Source organism: Coloeus monedula (assembly GCF_965178545.1).
Source record: "Coloeus monedula genome assembly, chromosome: 12".
NCBI classification, from domain to species: Eukaryota; Metazoa; Chordata; class Aves; order Passeriformes; family Corvidae; genus Coloeus; species Coloeus monedula.
In genome coordinates, this window is record NC_138792.1 from 10,181,932 (window position 1) to 10,208,982 (window position 27,051).

The 27,051-nt window shown below is 38.2% G+C and overlaps 1 protein-coding gene across 2 annotated transcripts in view; it reads left to right on the plus strand.

The window, feature by feature from the left end:
* TENM1 (teneurin transmembrane protein 1) overlaps window positions 1-27,051 on the plus strand; it is a gene marked incomplete at both ends in the record, with an annotated part of 234,187 nt that overhangs the window by 64,649 nt on the left and 142,487 nt on the right. For both annotated transcript variants that reach the window (XM_082289581.1, XM_082289582.1), the window contains one exon: window positions 16,948-17,188. In XM_082289581.1, coding sequence (XP_082145707.1) covers window positions 16,948-17,188 — 241 coding nt within the window. The remainder of the gene's footprint in view (window positions 1-16,947; window positions 17,189-27,051) is intronic.

Genomic DNA, 27,051 nt, shown 5'->3' on the forward strand with positions numbered 1-27,051 from the left:
AAGTGGAGGAGGAGGAGGAAAGCTATGTCTGAGCAGCCCTCTCCTTTTTGATGTGTATGATGTTTTTTTCTTTCCTTATTTTACTTATTGTGAAATTCTGAAAAGTTCCATTTCAGCTGAATGCTGCAACTCTGCTCTAATAATTACTTTTAGAAGATCATTTTGAAATTGCATAAGCTGAAGCTGTCTACTGATCTTCATCCATTTTTTCCATCCTCTTTGGTAAAAGGTAACTATTGCACATATTGCCACCTACTTCCTCCACTTCCCTGGTACGTTTGCTTTATTTGCATTCAGCCTGGATATTCCATAATAAGGGAAGGCAGGTGGATAAAGCACAGTGCAGTGAACAGAACTAGTTGTTCTATCCTAGTTTCCTTGGTTGTTGTGTTACTCAGTGCTGAGATGAGTTTGGGAGAGGGTGCTTTGTTACTTGGTTATTGCATCATTGAGATTGAAGAGCAGGAGTCCCATTTGTACTGCTCACAAAATCTGTATGAGGTTATTTTCCAATATTTACTAAGAGTCATGTATTTCGAAAGACTGCAAGTAGGCATCAAAATTAGAATTTAAACATCAGTATGAGGCTTAGAAGGAGGCTATTCTGTTCTAGACAGGAAATCATGTGTTGAGTTTCAAATTGCTGCTCAAGTGTCAATACCCAGCTCACTCTGAGATCTGCAAATGAACTATTTCTTCTTTAGCTTTTAACTTTTGCATTACTGGTGGTACATGACTTCAAGGCAGATCCATTCTTTTTTTTTTTTTAGCCATCAAAAGGGATTGCCTTAAACTTGTTTCACCAGGCTGAGTAAATTACATGCTTCTCTTATTTTCTCCAAATGTTTTCTGACTAAACTAGCTGTGACCCGATCACATAGGAGGAAATTCACCAATGGCTGGAATTTGGTTGAGGTTCTCTGGTGGGGCAGAAAGCAATCAGTGAATGCAGTTTTGCTCCATGCTATTCTAGTAATGTTTTAAAATTAAATCCTTCAAGATTATAAAAATTTGATTTTGTAAATAAACTGAGGGAATATCAGCCTAACTTCTGTTCTTTCCACTGGGTGGAAATTCAGTGGAGACTTTTGTGTGTGTGTAAACATGTATGTTATATACCTACAGGCATATACCTGCTTTTTATATGTATAGATACACTGCAGCTTGTGTGTATACTGCCTGCTTATTCCATGCGGATGAATAATTATCTATATAAAATTCTACACATAAAATATTTGCAACCTTCTTCTCTCAATGACAGTTTGTAGCAACAAGTTTCTAGGTTAAATTTGTTGTTAAAAACAAACAAACAAAACCCACTCCAGAGTATTCCTTATTATCAGTTTTAAATTTCTCTCCTAACAGTTTCATTTAGTGATGCACTGTACTTGTATTGTGAGTATAAATAGTTGTGTACCTACTGAGTTTGTGATGACGTTTCTCTATCATTTGCATTTTTCTGCTCTTTAGATGATATCTGTTTAGTTTAACATCACTGATCTACTCATCTGTTTGTAAAATCTCTTCTATTTTTACCAATTTTTTTCTGAAAACAAGTGGCAAGAATAGAACAAATTATTCTACAAGATGTGTATGTGAGGTTTTAACACTACTTGCCTTTTGCCTTTCTGTCCAGTTTGGTTTATTTTCCATGCTGCTACATTCTTTTACTAAACGCATACACAGAAAAGAAGTTTTCATTGAGCCGTTTGCAGGCATACCCAGGGCCATTTTCTGAGGACTTGGAGTTAATTTAGATCTCAGCAATCAATTTGAGGTACCTTGCTTCTGCCAATGTGAATTTTCATCTGCTGATGTATGGTCCATTCACATACCTCTGCTGGACCTTCTTATTTTATGAATCGAAGTAAGTTTGTGCCAACCTGTATTTTACTGGTTTGGTGCTTCATTCCTTTCTAAATTACAAATCCAATAACCCTGTTCCTGGAGCAGAATCATACAGTGTTGTACAGCTGATATTTTGAAGTGGCAAATTTTCTGTTTCTAAATATATTAAAAGTAGATACAACCTCTCAAAGTTGGGCTGTTTTCTTCCATGGTTACATCTAGCAAACCAAGGCAAAATAACATAATTGAAATCAATGGAGTTAATCCCATATCATGCTGTTGTAACTGGAAAAAGAGGTGGGCCCTAAATTTTCCCCTAAATCTTTCAAATAAAGCCATCTGCTCAGAAGTTTGGTCACAACAGGTTTTAAGCCATCATCCTGGCAATAAAAGGAAAATGAATGATTCTGTGAGGCATACAGCTTTTTGTACATAAAAATGAAACCTTAAAAACCTATTGACTTTCCAGTAGGTTAATATTTTCTAGTAGGTGACTATAGCCTATAAAAGTCAAGCCTGAAAACAGATGAACATACATTCTTTGAAGTTGCTATAAATTGCTGAAATTTGCCTGAATACTTACTGTGTAACACAATAAAGTTTGATGCTTAGAGGTGTAATTTTTTTTTACACCTTAGAGGTGTAAAATTAATCGGAATCCATAAATATACAGGCTCAATTTACAGAAGCACCATATCCCAGATTTTCTAGTGCAGATGTGCACTGTTTTTATTAAGACAGTGAAAGCCCTTGGCCAGTAATTTTTTCCCATGGACTTTGTAAGTATCAAAATGTGTGAAATACCAAATTCTTTTCAAGATTCAAATGTTGAACTGCCTACAGGAGGTTTCTACCCATGTCAGGTGGCCAAAACCATCAGGTGTGAAATTCTCTGAGCAGTATGAGGAGGCGCTCACTGCCTGTGCAGTGCTGGCCCTGCTTTGTGACTCTTTGTTCTGGCTTTATTTTCATGGATATTTCACACTTTCAAAGAGTTTTCTTCCAAAAGCCTTTTTTTTCTGTTTGAAATTCTGAAATATGTAGGAGTTTGGCATAGGATTCAGAGCTGAACAAAGACTAATAATCTGTTTTCTTTCAAGAACCTGAATTCCTGAGAAGGTAGTGGGCTTGTTTTTCTTTGGTTGTAAGTACTGTAAGTTTCAGTTGAGGTATAATTATTTTTATATCTTATAATTATTATTATAAAAGCAGTTTCACCTCGTCTGGAAAGTAAACAAAAATAGCTAATAATGAGCTCTAAATAATTTGGAGTTAGGTTTCAGAATGGTATGCAAGTGTTCACTGCATCAAACTCTAAGACTTTGAATCAGTTAAAGGCAAATTTCTTCTGTAGGAAAAGGTGAGAGAACTTTTTTTCTTAACATCAGATCTTGCAGTGTTTGACCTCAAAATATTAATTATTTTTTATTTGGAATGAGAGTGTTGATAAATCTTGGAGTCTTTATTAAGGATGTCTTCCTCTTTGATGTTTTCTTTTGTTGAGGTTTCAATTATTTAATTACAGGTCTTGATATGAAACTAATCATGCATGCATCCGTATGAAGCTGGCATACTGAAAGCATAAAATCATTAAACAGTCATTACTATAAACTGATGTCGGCCTGTAATTTTTGCAGTTAACGGGGGAGTTGATGCTTGGTGAACAATCCAATTAAAACTGGCAACAAAAGACTTAAAATGTCAGCCAAATTGCTTTTTAATAGTCAACGCAGCCATCACAAAACATAAACATTAAAGTCCCCATAGTAGCATAAAGCTTCATGGTGAAACAATTCTAGAAAATGAATAATAATTACAGTATCCTGAGAATTCTCTTAATAGATCTGCGCTCATTAAAATACTTTGTTGGGTAGATTCATATGAAAAAGTATTTTTCCCTTGATACTTCTTTATGCATTTGTTTTGAAGGTTTTATTCAGTATTTTATAGATGTAATTTCTAGTAATATTCAAAAATGTGTGTCTTATTTACAATGAGTTTAAATAACTGTATATAGATAAGCTTTGAGTGAAACACAAAGCAATGTGTTGTGAGGTGAACTGAGGATACAGTTACAAAGAACTTTATAGCCTATTAATGCAGTAAAAAACTGTAACCTTTGTTAATTTTGAATTGCACTAGATTCCTTTTGCAAGTTGAGCCAGGCTTGCAGAAGAAGTTTGCTGAACCTTCCAGGCTGAAGTTAACCAGCTGAATTGGCTTCTGCAGCAGTGGCAGTGTTAGACAAGCAGTTGGTGCTTGATAGATGTTCTGCTCAGAACTGCAAAGATGATTAAAAGAATGCAGGGCTCCTAACAATAGACACCAGAGTGGAGTTAAAACTGCTAGGTAGTTCTGTGGAATCAGGACATAACCTCCAATTTAGTGGAGAGGTAGGAGTATTTCAGGAAATGCACATGCTTGCTAAGTGCCTAAATAAGCTTTAGAGAGACTGATTTGAGAACTGTGGCCTTGTGGTATGTTCATTTTCAGGCATTACATTACCTGTTTCTGTGTTGTTATTTTGTCTTTCCCTATAGAAGTTTGGCTTTTCTTTGAAAAATAATTGATTTGCTGTTTAACATCAGTTACGCGTGTTCTGTTGTCTTTCCTCCCAGCCAGCTCAGGACTATAGGAGAAGTGTCAGCATTCCTAAATAAAATGTTACCAAACATCAGTGTATGAATAGATCTTTTTGTAGAAGTATTTGTTTTATTTGTGCATTGAGAGGGACAAGAACTTGTAAGCTGCCTCCAGGGATAAAAGGCAGGAGTAGTCAATCAGCTAATTCTACACTGAGGTATATCCTTTAACTAATATAGTGTGATTTAGACAGCATAGAAAATCATTTGGTGAGCAACAAATAGACTTCTATTATGCTATCTGACAATTACATGCAGCCTCCTTAAATGGCACCTTGTAATTCTAAGGGTTACCAAGAAAAAATGGATGCTAACTCACCTACAGCTAAGGTTATCATTCTTCCTTTTAAAAAAATTTCTGTCCCTTTTTTAAAGCAATAATTCTCTCTTTAAATAGATAATTAAAAGATAATTTGAAATTAATGTTTATTTAAAAATTTGTTTCTTTTCTAAAGCAAAACTTCAAAAGGACAATATATGTTTTGAAGCTGTAATTTGTCTTAAAGAGCTTTTCTCTAAGAAATTTGTCGACTAAAGTTTGTGAAGCAGAATGTAAGTGAAGTTGAAGGAAACAGTCTCTGGTTTCCTGTGAGCTTTCTAACTTGGCCAACAGGGAACTAATAAGGTTGCTGAGAAAAATCTGTCTTACTGTAATCTGTGTTTGAATTGTACATTGGTTTATAGGTCAGACTGCTCTGATGAAAGAATTGGAAGGGACTGTACTTGGATTTTATTTTTTTAAATGTTGTCAACGGCATTTCTTGACCAGAACTAAGCACGTGCTTGCTGCTTGTCAACTTATTAACAGTGGCTACAACTAAACTCCACTAAAATGAAGTGGAAATCTCTTCTTGACTGAGGAAGTGATCATATTCCTAATTCCCATAACAAATTTGAGTGTAGGCATGGCCGTTCAGGAAGAGACAGATGAAAGCATTACTGGTTTCACCAACAGCCATTCATTTTATTGGTTGATAGCCTGGTTCTTTATAAAGATTTCTCTCTGAAATCCAAAATGACTGGCAGGAAACTGTAGGAACAAACAACTCTGCTACCCTGTGCAGTCTATAGAGAAAGAAGAATCTCTTTAAATCGAAATATCAGTTCAGTTTTGTTCACCAGAATTCATCTCTACAGAGATTTTTGTAGGGGAAGGTCCTGAACAGCCAGCTTGAGCAAGCTGTCTTCTACTTCCCTGCTCCTGTAGAGCACAGCCATTTAGACAGATCCAAGCACTGCTGTGGTGCCCACTACACCTCCTCCCCAGGACAGCAGGGAATTAGGCGAAAAGTAAACTACTCTACAGAGTGTCCAAGTCTGCTTTTAAATCCCCGATGCTATTATATGGCCAAAATTAAATAATTTTTAGCTTATTTCAGTGTTATGGCCGTGCATGGTACTCTCTGTCCTCCAGCTGATGTTGAACCCTGCCTAAGGCTTTATGCCTCACTCTTACAGACATCACAGTCTGTTCACTGGCTACAGTGTTACACAAAGTCTAGTTGCAAAGCTTTCTGTCAGCAAAAATACATTTTAGTGTTTGTTTGTGCAAGTACTACGTTAGAATTATTTTGATGAATTTGAGGTAGATGTACGTATAGAGTCACAGTTAAATTCTATATATTTTTCATATTATGGAGGCATTTAGCAGCTTTTTCTCCCCATCCACAGGTTATTATATAACCATAGATAAATGACTTTTTTTCAATACTCCCTATAATTATATAACAGTCACTGTAAATATATGTAAAGATGCTCCTATCAACCAATTTAATGTCAAGGTGAACTCTATAATAAATCATATGGAATGCAGTTTTATTGAATAAAAGAGACCTTCATTTTTCTGTTTAAGCTAGAAACATATTCTTCAGAATATTACAAACATGGACACTAGTCTGTATTTCTCTTGAAGTTCCCTAATTTTTATCTTTCTAAAAGGTTTGTCTTAAAAATGAAGTAAATAGATGTGGGTAGAATCAAGTCCCAAATGATCCAGAAGAGCTTCAAGCTTCTACATCTGTACATGGTATTGATCATAAAAACGGATGTAGGATTTTCAGTTATGCTCTGCAAAATCGTTTCAGGAGACATTCTGGATGTCTGATTTTGACAGGATGATCTGGAGTGCAGATAGTTAGGTGTCCTGAGAAAAGCTTTTACATATCCAGGTGGGAGAAACTGGAGTATGGTTCATCCTTAAAGTGAGAAAGTTCAGGTACTTCCACCTCCAAGTAAATGTAGAGTAAGTTTGCAGTGCTGCCAACAAAGCAATAGGTCTGTCTCAGTCCAGATAGCTACAAGACATACTTGGGATCTTGTCCCCAGTAATTTTAGGGCTCATCAGGGTTGAAGTTTGGGTCCTGATGTAACTGGCAAGTTTAACCATGACTTAGGGTTAATCATATTATCATATTTCTGTAGAGCCACAGAATAACTTACGTTTGCAAAAATATGTATCAACAAAGTGATGTCTCTCATGGCTGGGCTTTAAGTTGAAGAGGATTCTGTATTTTGGTGAACTGGTGGGACTCCTGTCACTGTCCCCATCCCAGAGAAGGCAGCTACTACAAGGGAAGAGTCTTCCCCTCAGCCCTTACAGGGCAGCAAGCTCAAATACTGCAGGGCTTTATATTATTTGGGTCTGTAACAGGGCATTGCCTCAAGCAGTCTTTTTTTCCTGAAAATGTTGCAAAATAACAGGAACACAGATGAAGCAGGTAAGAGGCAGGCAGGGTGGTGACAAAGTGATTTAATACGTCCATATTCATGATATTACCACTGACCTATTGGGCTGAATACACAGTGTATTTCAGTATGATTTATAGTTGCTAATTCCATTACCCACAGATCCCTTTCAGAAAGCCCTCACTGCTAATGAATTTAATAACACAAGGGCCAAAACTTGAATATTTATCACTGCCGAAAACCATCAATAACTGCAGAAACATTAATTTTTACAGCCATGACTGCTTGCAACCTATTTTACTAATCATAAACTGCTCTTTAATCAAAATCTGTTCACCTCTAAGGTCATCAAAAATTTGCTGCTAGGCTACTTGTAAGTGCCTGGCTTTTGCAAACCTAGGTGATAGGCTTACTCTGTAAGCTATAATCTCTCCCACTTTGTTGGGAGTTTTAGAATAGTGATTGTACTATCCCCTGTGAGTTCCCACTGATAGAAGTTACAACTCGTGATATTGACTGAACCCACCACTTTTAAGTAACGGCAGGAATTACACATTCTCCTGAAAGTATCACCTTTAAGCTGGCTGGGAGCTGTCAATCTTCTCTCTGTCCTTTGAATGCTGTGTGATGTTAATTGTACCAGCAGCTGCTTGATCTGCTAAACAAACCACTGGAAGCCTGAGCTGGTTGTTTAGGCTGTTCACTCAGACTCCATCAGAACTTCTTCTCCCTTCACATTTTGTCCTTGACCTCTCTGATTCAGCCACCAAGGGGCCTGTCTTGAGTTGGCTCAGACTGTAGTGATTTAAGAGAGTCCTGTCTCAGCTGGATGGGTATTAGAATCTGACGGATGTACCACCTGCAACGAAGGAGAGGGAAGGGAGTGAGTAGAAGTTTCATTACAAATTTTTCATATTAATTGACATAAATGTGAGCTTTTCACATAAATGGAATGTTTTTCACATAAATATTATACATAGAGCACATTAGTATTTTAACAGCTATGTGAAGAAGTACCATAGAACAAAGCTATAATTCAGGCAGTTCAGTAGAATAAAAGCACCTCAGGAGCTGTTGCTCTTCATTCCCCTCTGGCAATGTTAATTTTATATGAACACACATAGGCATGTTTATATTGTCAGGTGCGTCTGCATGATAACATTTAAACCTTTTATCTCACCCACAGTACACAGCATTATAACCTGAAACTTGTTTCAGGTTACAAACTACAACACAGAGAGGGACATTTTATAGTGCAGTGTTTATGACCAAAATTATTCTACTTCAGCAGTCAGGCTCCCAAGTTAAAACACTGAGTGATGGAGTTAATTAAGGAGGAGTAGTGCTGTTGTAGCTCTAACGCTCTATAGATATAAGTGCCTCTAAAGTGAAGCAAAGTTTGTCAGGAAAGGTAATGTCTTTCATTGCACCAGCTGATACAGCTGCAGAAAAAAAAGAGCTAGCTTTGGGCCCAGAAGCCCTTCTTTCTGTTTGAGTATATTAACATTTCTATCATCAGAAAAAGCAGAAACACTCCCCCACGCGCACCTTAAAAAAAAGAGTGTATCAGTCTTATTTTGAGAATTGTGCGAAGTAAAACTGACAAGTTAAGTATACAGTACAAAGACGACAGATTCCAGAATTTTTTGAGTCCCGAAAGACAGAATGCATCCTATCCAGAAAGCTGGAAAAGGTGGTCCTGTGATAGTTCCCTAGAGAGAAATCACTGCCTTTCCTTCTCTAATGAGTTCTAACCTCCGTTCTTTTGCCTGATAAAATTCTCCCGCATCTTTCTGCAGCTGAGCCAAGAATAGCTGTCTGCAGAGACCCTTCGAGACGCTTAAAATTTATTTTCAAAAACGCTGAGATCTCTAGTATTTTTTTCACTTTTGTCATGCCACTAATGGAAGTTTTACCAGAAGTGGAGCCCAGCAGTGTTACCATCCTGATGTGCAACGATAATGGAAAATTACTGGCAAATGCAGAAGTCTTGATGATGAAAATTCCTTATGCTCGCTGTTGCTACGGTTTTTAAGGCATTTATACTCAATTTCATATGCAGGTAGTAAAGTCCACTTATACTATTTGACTTGTGAAGATTTTCTAGTAGACAAGTAATACAGTATTTTTTTGTTAGAAGTTAATCAAAAGTGTAAATTAAAATATGGGAAAATCCCAGGCTCATGTTAGACTATCTAAATAAATGTGGAATCCATAAGGAACTTTAGCCAAGTTTAGTGCTATATCACAAGAGACTGTTTTAAGCAGAATTAAAGAAGTATAAAACATTCACTTCTGTAAAAAAAAGAGTGTTTTAAAGAAAGACCTGCTGGTGATGGTCCCATCATTCCTTTTTCCTCTGGTGTTCCAAACTGGGTAATTACGTTTTTGAAAAGTTTCTAGAATGAGGTCCAGTATGAGTGTTTATAAAATATAGTTACTTAGGTCTTATAGGACAATTTTAGCATTTAATTTAGCATTTAAAAACATGAAAAGGAACAAGAAAAGGAAGTGCTGCCATCATAAAAAGTCCTTACTGCTTCTATGCAGAGTAGAGGGACCTGACAGAACTTCCCAGTGCATAAAGGGGTTATAAGAGCACGAGAGGAACTTTTGACAAGGGCATGCAATGATAAAAGGAATGGATTTAAACTGACAGAGAGCAGACTTACCTCAGATATTGGGAAGAAGTTCTTCCCTGTGAGGGTAGTGAGGCCCTGACACAGGTTGCCCAGAGAAGCTGTGGATTCCCCATCCCTGAAAGTGTCCAATGCCAGGTTGGATGGAGCTTGGAGCAACCTGGTCTAGTGGAAGGTGTCCCTGCCCACAACAGGGGGCTTGAAACTAGATGTTTAAGGTCCCTTCCAACCCAAACCATTCTGTAATTCTAAACATGCTTAAAAAATAATCGCAGAGTGGTTTGTAACTGAGCGGTAGTATACCCACAGAACTTTTAAATAAACTAAATTAAACTCCCTGAACATATGTTGCTATTTCATTCATTAAATAATGGATTACCAGCTAATTCACACTCTACTGAGACACATCCAGTAAATTAAAAAAAAAAAAAAATCCAAACATACCAAGAAATAATAAATTCAGGAGCTGAAAGAAATGAAAATATTTCAAAAGCACTACAGGTTAGATGCAAACCTTTTATGGTTCATTACATTTTAGTATATTCTCTCTGATATACTTCACCTAATAACAATACAGGCTATTGTAGCCTTGGCAGTAAATGATAAAACAGTTCAATTACCCTGTCTTTTATATGGATCCAAAAAGTATAGTAAAGTATATTTCAGAACTGTTAGGAAAATATTTCTGCCAAGGCTTGGCTAGTTTTCAAAACTAACTGTAAATTATGTGTTAACTAGTTGATTAAGCTGTTTATTTAATTTTTGCCAGTCTGTAAAGCAATTTGGCTACATGTTTATGATTACAAAGGCATTTTACCCTGACTCTTAAGAAAAATGAGTTTATGTTAATGCTTCTGTTGTCCATCCTTCTGGTCTGTCCATCCAATACCTTTTGAACAGAATGGCAGCGCTCAACCACCATGGCAGAGCCAGGGAATTTCCTGAGTTAACTGACTTTCTGAAAAGCAGAAGCCTATTAAAAAAGCAGGATCTGAATTATTTCATGTCCTGAAAGGAAAAGCAGTAGTGGTAGAACTCATGAGCTGAAGAGGAGCTGTTGACGTCTGTGCTCTGTAACTGGAGTACCAAGCTCCATTACACAATTGCCATGGAGCAGCACATGTTCAGTGCTGTTTGTGGGCTGTCCAAAAGAGCAAGCCAGAACAAAAGAAGAAGAACATTCAGGAGAGAAAAAGAACTTCTTCCTTCAAATTTCAAAGGAAAGAGAGAAAGTAGAACTCCTTCAAGCTAGCAGAACTTCAAGGCAAGATTTTCTTGTTTCCAGCTGCCATCCCTACTGCAGTTTCTCTTGGTGTGAGTGCGTGGATTTTGGGAAGTGTCTCAAAGCAGACGAACTAATCAAGTTAGCACTTACAGTGTTATTCTTGTTGCTGAATAATGAAAGCAAAACCCCTAAAAATAAAAAAAAAGCACATGTAGAAAGAAGTTTGAGTAGAGTTTTTGAAGTGGGTGGGGAATGTGCAAGTTGGAACGTTGACTGTCTTCGGGAAACATCACAGTTCTCAATGTGCTCTGCTGAAAGGAGAGGACTACTTTAAAAAAAATACTTTTCAGAGGAAAGAATTTAGAAATTTTCTAAACAGCCTCTTTTGTATGGAAAAATATGAGCTAAATGCAGATGAGAAGGCCAATAATGAAGACCAAGAGAATCATTTGTGGCTTGGTTACTCCTCAGGTGGAAATCTGATTTGAAACAAATTATTGCAAGTGTAAAGTTTGAGCTGAAATAATGTTATATAGCTACATTTTCAGATGAATGGAAATTTCTGTCATATCAATCAAGCCAATGAAAACAAATAACACTGTATTTGCATAACATGCATAAATGTTTTTTATGTACAAGAATTAGAAAATGTGAACATTATTAGCAGCCATTAAAAACAAAAGCAGTTGTTACAGATAGCATTGGGTAAGCCAATTCCTGTATCAGTCTTGTACATTTTGGAAACTTGTTGGCTTTAGACAAATTATCTTGCGTAATATGCCCTTTTAGGTATTTAAATGATTTTGCAGTAAGTTATTTTACATAGTCTGCGGTTTATTTAGAGTCCTGAAGAATCCTAAGTGTCCATATTTAGATTTAATGCTGTTTTATATCCCAAGCAACATTTTTTGTGTTATAAAAATAATGAGATATAGACTTAGTTTCAAGCAAAATAAAAACAATTTTGCCAAAGTAGAAAGTCTGTAAAAACTAATTGGAAACTCGGGTTGATTTCAGCATAATTAGTTTGCAGTGCTTCACTGAAATGAGGGTCTGATGAAGAAGACTTTAAATCGCCAAAACAATCAGGCTCCAATGTGAGGTTTTCTGTGATGCCAGTAGCTAGATGAAAGGGTGACAAGTGTGATAATTAAAAAAGAATCCCCCCAGGAAATCTGATGTGTTGATGTATTGTGATAAATTGCACTGGGAGATATAAGGTACCCTACCAGCCAGAGAGACTTTATGGTTCACAAAGCAGAACCAGTCTATTGCATGGAACAAACTAAACTGTCAGACAATTGTGTGCCATTGACAGGATAGGGACAGGATAGATAAAAGGGGAAGAAGGGAACTAAAAGATGGGTTGCCATGTAGACTATACAAGTTTTTTTCCCAAATGCCTAGGGAAGCAGTCACCTTGGCTGCTCAGCATTTACTGCATAGCTCTTGATGTACCTTGTAGAGTGTAACTGTGTATCCTGGCAAAAATCAGCATTTTTCTAACAGGACAGTGCCTTAACCATTGAAATGGCTTGTCATGCAAATTATAGGTTGTATAATAATCCTGAGCATTTTCTGTAGAGTGGATTTAAGATTGATACCTTAAGTAAGGAAATGTCATTGATCAAATACATAAGGATGCTGGACATCAAATACTACGTGCAAAATTCGAATAGCTTTCAATTCTAAAATAGCGGGTACAGGATTTACCTAGATTAATTATTATATGAAAGTGCCTTAGCAGATTATTTTGGAGCCCTGGACTGTTGACTCCATTGATTTAATTTACTGAGGTCTCCAATTTTCTAATATGCTTAGAAATGCTTTTCTTGTATATGCAAATGAATATTACAGCATAAACCTTAGTGCAACTGTAAGAATGCTGCCTTGATAAAAGATCAATGAAATTAAAAGGATTAAGCCTGGGCTAAATCCGTGACAGCTTTGCTTACCACAGCATTGAAAAGCTTATGTGGAGCACTGAACACCTGGTTTCTCCAGTTGGGATAAATTGGAACTGTCATGGAGAAAAAGGTGGTTTTTTCCACAAGCCATTTCAGGAAAGGAGGGAATGCACTTTCATCTTTCTCCTTGAAGACACATCATGTCATAATGTAAAGAAAGCATGTGTTGTAAATGGATGGCAACAGGTCCTTGCAGGGAATTTTTGCAGGTTCATCAGAGCTTTGCTGCAGCTGGATTTGTGCAAATTTAACTGGACATCTGCTAAGGTAAAAGGTAGAGTGAGGGTCAGTACAGAAATGGGATAAAGCTGCGTTAGACACTGAGGTGAAGTAGCTGGAGGAGTATCAGGTTAACAAGTTCACAGATCACTCAATCCAGCAGCAATTTTTACCACTGTCTTCTTTACAAAGCATTTGCTATTGTCCATAGCTGTGTATCTGGCTGTACTGAGAGTCTTTGGAGACTTTGAGGAAGTAGAGAAAACAAGGTTTTATTGTTCCTTCAAAGTACCATTGCACCATGTTTGTGTCTTCATTGTCCTTTGCAGGACTGAAGCTCAGTGGCTCAGGCTGAGCCACCTTGAGCCATGCAGCAGCATTTGTTAGCACAGGACAGGACCCTGTGCAGGTACAGCATCCCTTTGGGGTACCTGAGGGTCCCATAAGGCAGTGGCAGCACAGGGAGCAGGGCCTTGGGTACCCATCACAGGCTTCTTTGACTCTGTCCCCTTCTCAGACTGGTCCAGTGGCTATGAGCTCCCAGGCAGCTCACCTGCTTGTAGTTGCCATAAAACCTTTTCTCTGGGTGTCTGGATCATTAGTGTTTCAGAGACTTTTTCTCAGCTCTCATTTAACAAATGCAGTAACAGACTCCAGAAATATGTTAGCATTGTTTTATGAAAGATGTTTATTAGGTGGTAGGACTTAGTCATTTTCTCTCTCAAGTTGAAGTGCAAGACTAATTTTTATACTGTCTATTTCTCATAGATGTTTTAAATGAGAATTATACCTTGTGAAATCAGTTGGTATGTGTGCTGCGATTCAATGACAATTTATCTGTTCTTTACCTTCATTCCCAAAAAATCCTGACAAATTAAGTGAATGTCATACCACCTTCTTTTTTCGTTTTGTTTTTTTTGGCTTTTATTTGTTTTGCTGTTGTTGTTGAATTACAGTGCTGTAGGGTGTGTCTGTATCTGATACTCTCTGTTTCAGTAGACTGTTATATTTTAAATTATTTCAAATATTGCAGCCACATTTACAGGAAGCAGGGTTAAGAACATGATAAAGCACAATGCTTTATTCCCAATAATAACTGTATCACAGAATTGCAGAATGGGTTGGGTTGGAAGGGACCTTAAAGATCATCTAGTTTCAACCCCCTGCCATGGGCAGGGACACCTTCCACTAGACCAGGTTGCTCCGAGCCCTGTCCAACCTGGCCTTGAACGCTTCCAGGCATGGGTGAGCCACAGCTTCTCTGGGCAATGTGTTCCAGTGACTCTCCACCCTCACAACAAAGATTTACTTCCTAATATCTCATGTAAATCTGTCCTCCTGCAGTTCAAGAGTTTAGTCTCCTCTTACAGTGCGGATACTGCAACACACGTATCAGACAATGAGGCCTGTGGAAAGAAATATTTATGGACCAGTTCTTGATAGATGTTTCAGAGATGTTTATTTCCCCGACCACACGGCCGGGATCTGCCGAGGAACTCCTCAATCACAGGACCAAGGGTCCTTCTGCCCGCGCAGGGAACACAAACCAACCAATGGGAACGAGGCTGAGCAGGGGCAGGGAAACCCCGTGTCTGTGCCCTCAGGGCCCCTCTGCCAGGGCTACACAGCGGGGAGAGGGACCCTGACATTTCACCCATTTATTTTTAACAAAAAGGGATTTAAAACTTAACATTGAAAACAACTGGATAAAAATGAGATAACAAGGACAGTTTCAAAACAAAATAAGCCACCCTCCCGAGTCTTTAAATGTCCATACAGATTCTCTGGAACATCTTAAGGCTGACAGAAGGGAGACAGAACTCTCTGAGCATGCTTTGTGGGGAAACTGAGGCAGGAGAGGGTTTAATTTCTTCCCTCCCCCTTTTCATCCCCCACTCGGCATTGGAAGGGGATTTTTGGGGAAACAGTTGGCAAAGGCGTGGTTTTGTGAGGGAAACCATGGGTGAAAAAACAGATTGGGAATACACTGGGGGTAATAGGACATAGGGTAAAAGGGAAAGGTGGGATTAGGAAAGGGAGACTGTAAGGGGGGCTTATAATGGAGATATTGTCTAACATGACTACGATTTTTTGCATATATACTGCCTTTTACAGGAACACCATCAGGCCCAGTGACCTGCGATGCTTGTAACCCTTTTCTCCCTAGCACAATTTTGAATTCCACCACCTCTCCATCTCCCAAGCTTGGGATGCATTTTTCAGGGGTATTCTTTTTAATAGCAGTTCTATAAACGAATATGTCTTCTTGGTTGTCACATCTTGTTATAAAACCATAATTTTGTTTAACATTATACCATTTTACTATTCCTTAAACCTTAGCTACGGTGATTTTTTCCTTTTTCCGAGTTGCTGCTATTTCCTGTCTCGCTGCGTTCTTGCTTTCTCTTTTGCTCGCTCCCGTGTTGGAATTGTCGGGGCTGCTGGTGCCTGCGCGCTCTTCCCAGGGTCGCGTTCGGGGCTGCGTGGGCCGGGCCGGGCCGCACCACTGAGCTCCCTGCACGCCGTCTCCTCTGCTCTCAGCTTCGCTGCCAATGCCAGGTGCTGCACCCACGTCTCGGCCGGGCCCCCGGGCAATGACTCCCCCGCGCCCTGCTCCAGTGCGCGTTTTGGCTCCGCTCCACCGCCACCGCCGCCAGCCGCCGCCCGCGCATCGCCCCTCTCAGTTGGGCGTTCATGGGGCTCACTCCACCACACACTGTGTGGGGCCGGGCAGGCAAGGCCAGGTCGCGCCTCTCCCGCCCCGCCTCGCTCTGCTGCCAATGCTGCAGCTCGCTTGGCTCCGCCCGCACGCGGGAACTGCCTCGCTGCTGCTTGCAGAGAGCTCGGTCCATGTGGCCGAGGCCGCACAGTCCCTGAGGCAGGCTTTGCTTCGCCAGGACACAGCTGACATTGCTCAACAGTCTCGGTAATTAAATAATATTCATGAAAATATTCTTCTATTGGCATATATTTTGACTCAGAAATTAACTGTCCAAAAGTCTTTGGTAAGAATTAAATCCCAAGAAACATAGAAAAAGTTCTTAAACAACCATGCCAGGAAGTCTTTCAGTTCCTTTTGAGCTTGAATTAAGCTAAAATTTACAAATCATTGTTCAAGAATCTTCCCAAGTTTAAGAGAAACGTCCATATGCAGCTCTGAGAGCCAAGAGTGTTTCCACAGTTCCTCCATAATTTAGAGAGAATATCCAAACCAAGGCGAGAAGAGGGAGATCTAGAGTGGTTTTTTACTCACTAATCTTCTGTCCTTAGGGATCAGTGTCTTGCCAGCATTTCCCACCATTTGTTACAGTGCGGATACTGCAACACGCGTACCATACAACAAGGCCCGTGAAAAGAAATATATATGGACAGATTCTTGGTAGATGTTTCAGAGACGTTTATTTCTCCAGCTGCATGGTCGGAGCTCTGCCAAGGAACTCCTCAATCACGGGACCCGAGGGTCCTTCTGCCCACGCAGGGAACACAAACCAACCAATGGGAACGAGGCTGAGCAGGGGCAGGGAAACCCCGTGTCTGTGCCCTCAGGGCCCCTCTGCCAGGGCTACATGGCGGGGGAGGGCCCCAACAGTTTCCTCTTTCCTTTTTTAATTAAGATGAACGTAAATGAACCACTAACTGCATAACATCATTTAAAAACCGTCTTGATCTTCCTAAAATAATAACCCTCCGTGTGTTTCACTGTCTTTTCCTTGTTGTTTCAGATATGCCTGGTAGCCCACATAACCAGTTCACCTTCAGACCGCTGCCTCCGCCACCTCCCCCACCGCACGCCTGCACCTGCGCCAGGAAACCGCCTCCTTCAGCCGACTCCCTGCAGAGGAGATCGATGACCACCCGCAGCCAGCCCAGCCCTGCTGCCCCCACGCCCCCCACCAGTACACAAGATTCGGTGCATCTTCATAACAGCTGGGTCTTGAACAGCAACATACCACTGGAAACCAGGTGTGGACCAAGGCTGTGCACAGCGGATCTCAGATGTAGAGAGAAAAAGAAATAAGATAGGGAGGAGGCCTGGCAATTACAGGAGCTGGTGATGGGCAATTACAAGTCTGTCGTTCAGGACATGCCAATGTGTTTTGCTTTGAGGCCATCCCAAGTAGCCACGTGAGGCCTTATTTCCTTGATTCATCTAGATCATTAATACTCAAAAAAGCACATTTTTCAAAGTTTTGAAAGGTAGTAATTTCTTTAAGGTGTGTGGGTTACAGTGGTGTTTTATGGTTGTGTGCAGTCAGGATTTGTGCTTGTGTATTTGTCCTGCCCTCTCACATTCTCCCAGGACCATTTTGTAACCAGCAAATAGAAGATTGGTTTAATCAGTGTACTTTGGCACTTCTGGAGTCGCAGAGAGTCAGGAGTGGCTGGGGTTCTAGTCAGGCTGCAGCTTTCCTGTGGATAAGAAAAGACCAGAAATAATACTAAAATAATATTTTCCTCAATACGTATTTAAATACTTTATAGCATATACAGCCAAAGAATATAATTTGATAATCATTTGGCAATGGAGAAACGATACTGAGCCAGGTGCTGGGCATGGCAGGACTTACCTCTGGGAGCTGAGGAAGGGAGGGTTCAACTTCAGGATCATTCACAATTTACACAAATAATCTACTCCGAAGAACAATTGATAGCAAACACGTTCTGTATTCAGGCAACTTTAATTTCAGTACCCAAAGCTCTGCACAATTTCGTCTGACTTTTTGGCTATAATAAGCTTTTTTTTTCATTTGTTCCTGATAAGTATTAGCGAATTTGATGACTTTCAACCACAGCTGTGTTTGCTAATTTGATTTTTAAAACTAGATCTTGATTTTCTTCAGTCTTCTTCATTGTGAACTAAGCACCAAGATGTTTTAACTAGGGTTTCCTTTGAGTTTTGCCATTTTAAAGCACAAAAAGTGAAAGAGTTCATGCAAGTTGTGTTTGGTGAAACAGATAAATTTCTGACATCCACCTAATTGGATCCAGAAAATATAAGGTATTATGCACAGAAATATTTGGGGCTTTTTAACATATATGTCCAAGGCCCAGTTATCACAATTAATCACTGAAATCTAGTTTTTGTTCTTTTATAAGAAGATTGGTTTTATTTTATTACAAAAATAAATCTTAATATACATCTTTAAACACTTGACTGCTGTTCATCAGAAGTGTCAAGTTTTGGTTCTGCTATTAAGTTGGGATTGAAGAATATGCCAATTCATTCTGAAATAAAACTTTCCTTATTTGTCTTAAGGAAAAATATCAAAAAGAATCAAGGAGGATGAAAACTTTTCTGTAAAAGTGAACATAAGCAACAGTTTTTCAGCTGGTCCTTCTGGAGCTAGAAGCTTCTGCTTACACAGCCTTTATAAAGATAAATCTTTGTTGTTTCTGGTGTATCAATATCTATGTGTACTTTTTGCTGCAAGAAAGGTGATCTCTGGGTGTTCTGTCCCATTAACTTTTAGTTCTCATCAGTTAACAGTCAGGTAGATCTTTTTAAGCTTCTCTGCATCCCTGTTCACTACATTTCCATCAGACTTCATTGGGGCAAAATATAGTTTATTTTTCTTTTGAGTTCAGTTTAATTTTTCTGGTTTCTTCTTATATTTTGCAGATTTGAAGCTTCTCATAAAGGACAAATAAAGAAATATATAGCTCTGTCTATAATTATATAAAGGGCTGTGCAGTGAATTAGGAATTCAGACTGGGAAACATCCTATGGGCTACACGTTAGTCATTCACAAAGTCTGGGAATTTTCCACATTCCAGCCCTTCAGTGGTTGTTTCAGCTGATTTCATGCCCCCGCTGGTTGCTCCCAGCAGCCTGTCACAAAGCTGGCTGAAAGGCTGGATAATCCAAAAGGAAAATCAGTGAGTCTGTTTGCCAGGATGTATCTGCAGTTTGTGTGCAGACAAGTGCTGTAGCAGGGGAACACTGTAATAAAAACATTTGTGCTTACCACTTCCCAGAAGTCTATAGTGCACAGTACAGCCTTACAGAAAATGAAGGGCTTGCAGCTTGTTTTTCCTTCCTTTACCAGGGAATGATTCTGCTAGAATTGAACTGGCTTTGGCCTAACATCTGGATTCCCTTGCTTTCCTTCTCCATTAATCTTTAGCTGCCCATTAAAAATAATCCTACAAAGTAAAGGGAAACATATCAAAGATATGTTTCTGTGCCAAATCTTTAATAATAGCAATCTTGCTAATATCTACATACCTAATATGTCTAAGCAGATTATTTTTTGTTACATTTGGAACATTTGCAATCAAAAAGAAGACTTAGACAGTAATATATTCCCTACTGTAACAACTAGGCAAAAAATCAGAATACACATCTATTCCAACTGTATCTGTTAATCCATAAACAGAACATATGTTTGATGTTTTATCTACTGCCATGGAATATTAGAGAATTTTCAGACAGGAAAAGATTTCCTAGAGCTAATCATGGGACTGTAAAACAGTCAGAAATGACAGAAATGAAGCAACTTTATAAGTCTGCTCATAATGATAATATGTCATATTTATGTTAAAGAAAATTCTGTACTTCTGAAAATGTTTGCAGTGCTCAGATTAAACATGTACTCTTACATAATTAGAGTTTGAAACCCTAGATTAGATGGCAGAGGGCTGCAGTAAAAACATATACTGTGGTGTATATGTTTGAAAGTTTTCTTGTACAGTAAAACCTGGTTATATTTTTATAGAAAAGGGCAAATCAGAAATTTTGTTTTGTGCTTCATCTAGAGGTGTTACATGCACTGATCTGCAAAGCAGTTTTTTCAGGACCTAGCTTACTAATGCAAGTGTTTAATGATGAGACTGACTTGGAAAGATGAAATTACTTGTTAAGTTCACACCAGCTTTTGTCAAAGCTAAAATTAATCTGTCTGTATGTTGTTGCCAAGGCCAGTTCTCTAACTCTGGCAGTTACTCTGATTGTAAGCAACCCAAATAAAAATAAGAATTAAGAACAGCTTTAAGACTTCAGAGGACTTGTTACCGAACACCTGCTGCTGAAGGAACTGGAGAAGAGCTGTACCTGTAGGAGGCATAGCAGCTCAAACTGGTGACTGTGCTGCAGCCTTCAGCACTGTAATGTGCCCAGAGATGCAAATGCAGGCTCCATCTATGCATGCATGCACAGTTTGGAAAAATAAACATAGCCATTATTAAAATTACTTATGAACATGCAGTAATTTCATTGTCAGACAGAGAAATAATTTTTAAGCATTGCCAGAAACAAACCACAACGATCTCTCACAACACATAAAAACATGGGAAACACTGATTCTCTTCTTTAGGATAATGTTATTGGGCTCTTACATAAATTGATTTTTTCCCTCTCCCCCAGAATAAAGTACTTGCAACCTATTGCCTATTCTCTTCCTTTCCACTAAAATAATTGTTTTGTCAGGCTTCATAGATACTTTGCTCTAATACTTCAAATCTTGTGATTTACAGTGTAATACATTGTCATTATCTCTGACAACCCCATCTGAACATAACTTACTACTTTTTATGGACTAAGTATTAAACCCTGATAACTCAAAGGAATGTTTTTCATTTACTCCATGCCCTGCTAGTTAACTCGGTATTTGTTTCCATATCTTGCTTTGGGGTTTCTTCTGCTGTTTGCTATTTATTTTCCCACTTCAATCAAACCCCCAAATATGAAGTAAAATCTAGATGTTAAGTAGGGATTTTTACCTGACATTTTTCTTACCCTCCTTATAGTCTGTTATAGTTCCCTCATGGATAAACCATTGGTCACACTTACTCTGAGTTAAGTTTTGACTTAGATTACAAAAGCATTAAAATTTTTAAGTTTTCTGTCTAAATCTCAAAATTTAGCTAATTTTGATTTTGTTTCAAATTGGGGGTTTTAGTCCTGCTTCGTGCGTCAGTATTTAAGATATTTGCTTGTTCCTTCCTTTTTTAAATCAAATTTCGTCCTAGTTCCTCTAGCCTATTTAGCAGTGTTGGCAGTAAGGTTAATGCTGTGCTGAATGGACTGAAATCTCCCTTCACTGCACTGGCAATGAGCCAAGTCCTGTGGAAAAAGACAGCTTAATTTAAGCAATCTTATCACCATGGTAATAGCTCCTCTAAGGGAACAGTGAGGTACCAGACCATAAACCTGAGATTCAATTATCATTAATTTATATAAAACTTTGAAGTACTAGAATAATAAGAGGAGTATTTGGGGTTCAGGGCAGTTTTTATTTTCAGTTACAAAATTCAGCAATATTTCAAAGTTTGATTATGTCTCTAAACACTTGAATAATTTTGAGAGTTTTGTAGTTCAGGAAGTGTATTTGAATCATCATATAGATGGAATCATTTGTTTCTGTGTTACATAGTTATTTAAGGTGTATGATTAGCTGTGTTTGTATTCCTGAAAATATCGTGGTTATATTTTTGTTTGGTATAGGGGAGGTCTTTACAACAGGCAAGAGATTTATTCTGTACTATGGATTGGCTTTGTTCTTTTTAAATCAACCTCATAATTATTTTTTCTCTTCAGGAAGTACATTGATAGCCTTTCAAATCACAGACACCAGTATATAGTCCGTTTCTGTGTAAGCTGGAGTGGTTCTAAAAGCAAAAAATAGTTATATAAAAATATATCTAGAAATACACAGTTCAGTGTGAGATCTTGGAAGGTTTGATCTTTCTCCTTAGTCTCTGCATTTTGAGCATCTTGTGGATCTTATGAATCTTGCCTCCAGTGCAGAGACACAGAAAGCACTTTTGTGCCTTGATTTTTTTCCCAGTTCCGTGTTTCCATAGCAAACAGAGCAGCTTTTACAGCTCCCAAGGCAGACAGGTGTTAATGGTCATAAGCCACCAAACAGGGAGACAATTTCTACTTGAGCAATGCAATTCATTGGGAACTTGTTTGCGAAAGGAGCCTATTCCTGAGTTAAATGACCGAATTTGGGGCTATTCCAAGAGTAAATGCAGGGGAGGGCTTCCTTTATGATCTTTCCTTCAAATTATGTTGGCCAATATTTGCTGTTATGACATTTCTCTTGTATTTTCTCATTTTCTACCTAATTAAACAATAAATCAACATATATACAGGCTGACCATATTAAAAACAGACACATGGCAAGGGTTTTAAATTCGTTCTGAGTCCCATGTGTTTTCACTGCACAGCAGAAAAGATCTGAAAATATTTCAGTCTTCTGAATTCCAAAAGATAAATTGAAGACTGTAAATACGACCATGAAATTAAAATAAAAGCTTTAAATATGACCTTAAATTTAGTAATGCAAGAATGAAGGTGTCCTTTATGGAAATAAAAATACAAACATTTGTCAGCTACAATGAAGTACAACTGTAATGTCAGCAGCAATGGCTCTTGAGGGTCCTGCTTTTGAGTCATTTGAGATCTAGTCACTAAGGACAGTAAGGCAATTTAAATTGTTAATACACTCTATTGTATTTTTTCTTTGTGAGAAGCTCGGGTGTGGGCTTCCCTGGAATAGTGGGATAGCATTTGTGTAAGGGTTTTTTATGGAGGCTAAATATGGTAACTTGAACAATCACACTGCAGATGCTCCTTGCTCATTATTTTGAATAATGTGATGGTATATAAAGTTATAACTAGAAGAAAAACTGTGTTGTGATTTTATGGCCACCAGTGAGCAAGCAGCCTTTTAGCTTTCTATGAAATAGTGTTTCCATTTACAAAACCAGAAACAGACTGAATCTAAATTTTGAAAGAGAACAATAAATACAGGTTAATACAAAGGGTCTAGGCTGTGAGGAGGGGTCAGAGACATGAAAACAACTCTACCTTTTCATTTCAGAAAAAATCAGGTATGTATGTGTAATGTTACTGCCCAGAAATTCTCTTATTTTCTGGACAGCTATTTCTAAGAAAGCTTCTTTCAAAGACTAAATAGTATTTATGTAGCTAATGTGATACATCTCTTATCAAGTAGACTTTGTCTTGTTTGTCACAGTAGCTGTACAGCTTGGATTAGACCATATGCATGTAGGTACTTGGAAGTAGACTGAAATGCTGGTAACAAAAGTCAATTAGAATATGCATGAATATTCATAGGAGGACGTCAGTGGCCGAGAGAACCAAGGGGCAACTACTTCAGTTACTCATTCCTTTCTTTAAGACATGCTTCCAACCACAGAATATAGGTAATAAAATTACAATATTGGGATTTTTATCCTTCTTGATTCATGGTTTCAAAGTACTCTGCAAATACTATCTACTGTTATGACTTACATAAATATTATTGTAACTGCCATTTTTCATATTTTCCACAAAATGATCTTAGAATTTGTTGAAGAAAAAAAAATCGAGCAAGCCACGATCTTTCTCCGTCCTTACATCACAAATTTCTGTGCGCATTGGTTCAGTTTTACTCAGCTGTTGTTTGAGTTGGAGTGCTACAGCTAAGTTCTAAGCCACAGAAAAGCACTTTTGAAAATTACTGGATTAATGTAGAGATGTCACCATGTATCAGAGTAACAAAGCCCATACTGGTATATGCAAGAGGAATTTATGTCCTCAGTGTGGTAATTTTTGTTTTATCTTTTTTTTTTTCATTAAATAGCCAATGAATCCAGAAAGCAGTTGTATTTTGGACAACGGTTTCATTATAGAAGTCGTTCTTGATTGACTTTGGAACCGTCTTGTATGTATATAATTATTGTCCCAGATTTCTGCCAGAGACTTGTAAGTTTAGTCACCTATTTAACAAGCTTAGCTTGCCTACAGCAACAACAGACAAGAGAGTCAACATCGCATCACTTGTTGTTCAGTACTGAAGCAAAAAGTGAGGGATACAGATTCCATTTACATCCACGGTCACAGTGCTCAGTTTTCAGATGCTATGTAAAGAAAACATGGGTGAAGAAAGGGAAACGATTCTATGTGAATGATTCAAAAAGCAAGTCCAGCTCAAAGAGGAAATTTTAACAAAGTGCTTCTGTTCCCAAAGACAAATCTCTGGGGGAGTTCAACTTTATTTCAATTATACATGTAAAAATATAATTATAAAATAAATTAGATAAGTAGTTTTCATGGCCATTTCTCCCTTCCTTCACCCTTGACCGTCCTTGTTCCCATAGTTCTTGTACACAAAAAGGTGAAACAAAGGCTGTAAAATTATAGGTCAGTTCTACCTATAATTACAAGTCATGTCTAATATTCAAATACAGTTTTCCTGGGTTGGTTTTCAAGATGAGGGTATAGTGTATATGTCTTTGTGATAAGTGGGTGTCTTGGTTTTTATATATATAATAGCTGTCTTGTTTTTATACTAAATAGTTTGTGGAGAGCCATATGGGAGATTTGTAAAAAAATATATTCTGATTAGTATGTAAGTTTAGAAGTGTCCTCTTCTTTCCCCTTCCACTTTGAGTAGAGTAGAATGGATAGAAAACCAGGAGAGAGCTAATTTCTGCTTCTTACTACTGTCACAGGAAATATTAAGTGACTTAAAATGGGCAGGTACCAATGTCTTCTTTTTAGTGTTTGCCAAAGTAGATGGGCAACCGTATCTGTTCCAAATCCCTTTTGGGTACCATCTCTATATATTTTCTAGCTGTGCCAAAAAACAGAATCCTTCTTATATTTCATCTGCTATGCCTCTTAAAAATTTCCTCTGCACTTCTGTTGATACCTAAAGGAATTACTTCAATTAAATATCAGTATAGATATACAATTACATACATTATATGCAGCTATAAAATGCAGTTGAAAAGAAATTGGGCAACTTAAATGGTTGAACTGAAGTCTTCTTAGGTTTTTCTATCACATAGCTTTGCAGCAATTTGTAATGCTTTAGGTAACTATTTCTTAAATGTGAAACATATACAGGTACAAATGTATTCCTACTTGGTTTATCCAGGGGAAATGCAGACTAATTTTTTGGCCAAAGTATACCAAGATTTGTGTTTCTAACATAGCTGTTGGCTCCCTTTCAAGTCCGCTTTTGTTCTTCATTTTTTCTTCTTACAAACTCATGATTTTTAATGGAAGTGGAAGGAAAACATATTATAGGAACAAATGAAGGTCTGGGCCTACAGATGCTTGGCACAGAGTTAATGCATAGAAAGTTACAGAAGTGATAGCCCTTGACAAAGTTGAGGGACATTTCTACAGTATCAGGATATAAAAATATTTTCTCAGAATTGAATTACAGCATTCTGTGTGGGGTTAATGTGGTTTCTGTAATAGTATTATGTTATTGCCACATGAATTCAGTCAGGATGTTGCTTCAAGCTTTTATAAGACTTAAATTGCTGTTCCAGATAAGAAGCCAAAAGTACATAACGAAATGTCATGATGGAGAGGCATGTAAAGAAATGAACCTTTTTCTAACCTTCTCGTAGCTAAGAATTCATCATTTGTACGAACTGTGCTCTTGGAGTTATCTGCCGTTCCTCCTGAGGTTAAACAAGAGCACCTGGAAGAGCCACGGGAAACTGCTTCTCCACAGAATGAAAGAGGTTCTGCCATCAGCAGGACTAATAGGTTTAGTTTCATGCCTTGTGTCAGCTGAACTTCCCAGTGCGCCCCTTCCTTTCATCTTTACTGGGGATGTCAGTGGCAGTGGAGACGTGGCTCCTCGTCAGCCGTGGTTCCACTTCGCTCCGCAGTGTGTGCTGTGCTGGGCACGGGTGGGTGGAGAGGGCAAAGAGCTCAGTGTAGCAAAGGAACCTCACTGGGGGGTTCGCTGCTTTCATTGCTGCTGTGGAGGGCTTTGGTCCTGGTAGGATCTTTTTCTTCCATTTAACTTCTCTTGAGAGGATTCAAAGTTCAAAAGTTTTACATTTGTAGAAATGAACAGATGGATGAACAGCCAAAGAGACATTGTGGTTACCTCAAAGAGGAAATGCCTTCCAACTGCCTCTTCTACATGTGAAGTTATTACTGAGCTTTAATATTTATTTATGTATTGGAGTTATCAGTGTAATAATATTAAGTGACTTTTATTTCACCAAGAAATGCCTTACAAATTATGTCCTATATTTCTCTTTTTAAGAGAATATTATCATCTTCTTTTATGGATGTTTTTGATGTTTTTGTGATCATTTCGTTTTTCTCCACTTGAAAGGAGTGGTGTTATCAATCATCCTTATAAATGCACTGATTTTTCTTGTGTTCCCAGTTTACCAAAAAAACCCCAGGCTTTAGCTTTTCTCTTAGATCAAATATTAAAGCACACATCAGCTGCAGTCGCATCTAAACTTTTGAACTGCAGGTTTTATTATTTTGCTCTTTAAAAAGAGAGCCTGATTTTATAGAATTGATAGCAACAGTTTAGCATGTCCTGACGTCCTTTGGGAACCATGGTATGCTCAGACAGGTGAGGAGTCATCTGAGTTTATGAGAACCTAGTCACAGTCTGGCTTTGGAAATTTGTCCTTGTGCCACCAGTGTTTTTCAAATTCTATAGAAATGTCTTTGAGTACTCAATATACTCTTCCAAAAATGGAAGCTGTAAACAATTGGGTTTTTTAAACATTTTCTCAACATTATTTCACTGCTAGCTCAGTTTCAGTGTACCATTGCTTCAGAATCTCAGTTTTATTACAAACTAGAGCAGTGTAAATTTTCCTCTGTGTGAATGGAGTCATTTGTCCAAAAGAGAGTGAGCTGGATCCAGGTTCTGTGCACTCTTCTGCTAATAGAGAAGCACCTCTGCACAGTAGCATTCTATCATCAAGCCCCTGTCATAAATTCCTGTGCAAAAGTATGAAATTATTCTTGGCTATTGATTGCAGGTTGTTAGAGCCTTAATAATAACAATTTTCTGTTCAGCATTTCCTTCCCTTTACCT